The sequence below is a fragment of the Anarrhichthys ocellatus genome, unplaced genomic scaffold, assembly GCF_004355925.1.
Source record: "Anarrhichthys ocellatus isolate YVR2014 unplaced genomic scaffold, GSC_Weel_1.0 scaffold8693, whole genome shotgun sequence".
Taxonomy (NCBI): Eukaryota; Metazoa; Chordata; class Actinopteri; order Perciformes; family Anarhichadidae; genus Anarrhichthys; species Anarrhichthys ocellatus.
In genome coordinates, this window is record NW_022288667.1 from 95 (window position 1) to 1506 (window position 1412).

At 46.5% G+C, this 1412-nt stretch overlaps 1 protein-coding gene across 1 annotated transcript; it reads left to right on the forward strand.

The window, feature by feature from the left end:
* Positions 1–172: 172 nt before the first annotated feature.
* LOC116380759 (semaphorin-3D-like) lies at positions 173–1339 on the forward strand (the record flags this gene model as incomplete). Its single annotated transcript, XM_031842632.1, has 2 exons — positions 173–432; positions 1009–1339. Coding segments are annotated over 2 exons (414 nt in total), but the record flags the coding sequence as incomplete, so codon positions are not given.
* Positions 1340–1412: the final 73 nt, after the last annotated feature.

Genomic DNA, 1412 nt, shown 5'->3' on the forward strand with positions numbered 1-1412 from the left:
CTGTCTGTCTGTCTGCCAGCCTGTCTCACCTCCCTGCTCCTTCCTGTCTGTCTGTCTGTCTGTCTGTCTGCCAGCCTGTCTCACCTCCCGTCTCCTTCCTGTCTGTCTCTCTGCCAGCCTGTCTCACCTCCCTGCTCCTTCCTGTCTGTCTGTCTGTCTGTCTGTCTGCCAGCCTGTCTCACCTCCCTGCTCCTTCCTGTCTGTCTGTCTGTCTGTCTCTCTGCCAGCCTGTCTCACCTCCCTGCTCCTTCCTGTCTGTCTCTGTCCTCCACAGCAACAGCTGTATGTGTCCAGTGAGCTCGGAGTGGTCCAGCTGGGGCTCCAGAGGTGTGAGCTGTACGGGGCCGACTGTGCCGAGTGCTGCCTAGCCAGAGACCCCTACTGCTCCTGGGACGGCCAGACCTGCTCCAGATACTTCCCCACCAGCAAGAGGTAGTGATATATAGATATAGATATAGATATAGATATAGATATATAAATGATCCTCCTCACAGACAGATTAACCGACGCGCTCTGAAGAGCAACAGAATGTGAGGCCTGATGAGAGAAACCTTCAGATGTATATAAAGGACAGACGGGTCGAGCTAGAAGGAGACGGGGACATGACAACACTCCTTACCGTGGCCGGAACAACACTCTGTGTTTTCACAGCCTGTACTCGCTCCGTGTCTCCTCATTCATAATCGAGTAGCTGCGTCTTGTTCTTCACCCCGAGGAGCCGGCAGGGAGGAGGGTTTAATGATAGCACTTCATCTGAAGGAAGCGGCCTGTTTATCTGCTGCTGTTTGACCGATGAGTCTACTGTTCACAGTCACAGACGTGACAATGTTACATGTCAGCATGTTCTGTACATCATAGTGCAAATACAGACAATAGTTTATCGATTTATAGTCAAAATTACAAGTTATTAAAACAAGCTTCTTGCTCAGACAACACAGGACATCCAATTACAAGCTTTATGTAACTTATATGTGTGTGTGTGTGTGTGTGTGTGTGTGTGTGTCTCAGGCGGGCACGGAGACAGGATGTAAAGTACGGAGACCCGTGGAGTCAGTGCCCGATCACAGTGGACAGTAAGGATTTCCTCCGTCTGATGTTGAATGAACTTGTTTCAGTGACGTGTGCACAGAAACAGGATTTCCACTCATGGGCTGGAATGTGAAACATCACAGAGATCTGCATGAATTCTATAAATAAACAACACATGTTTGCAGCAATGTACAATAACTGCAAACACAGTACGTTCTTATGAGTATTTATTATTATCAATTATTTAAAGAGAACCTTTTTCCAAATCTTTCTGTAAAAATACTCAATTACTATTACTGAACTACCATTATGCAAAATAAATACTACAGTACTGACTGAATATACAGTAAAATAATACTACAGTACTGACTGAATATACAGTA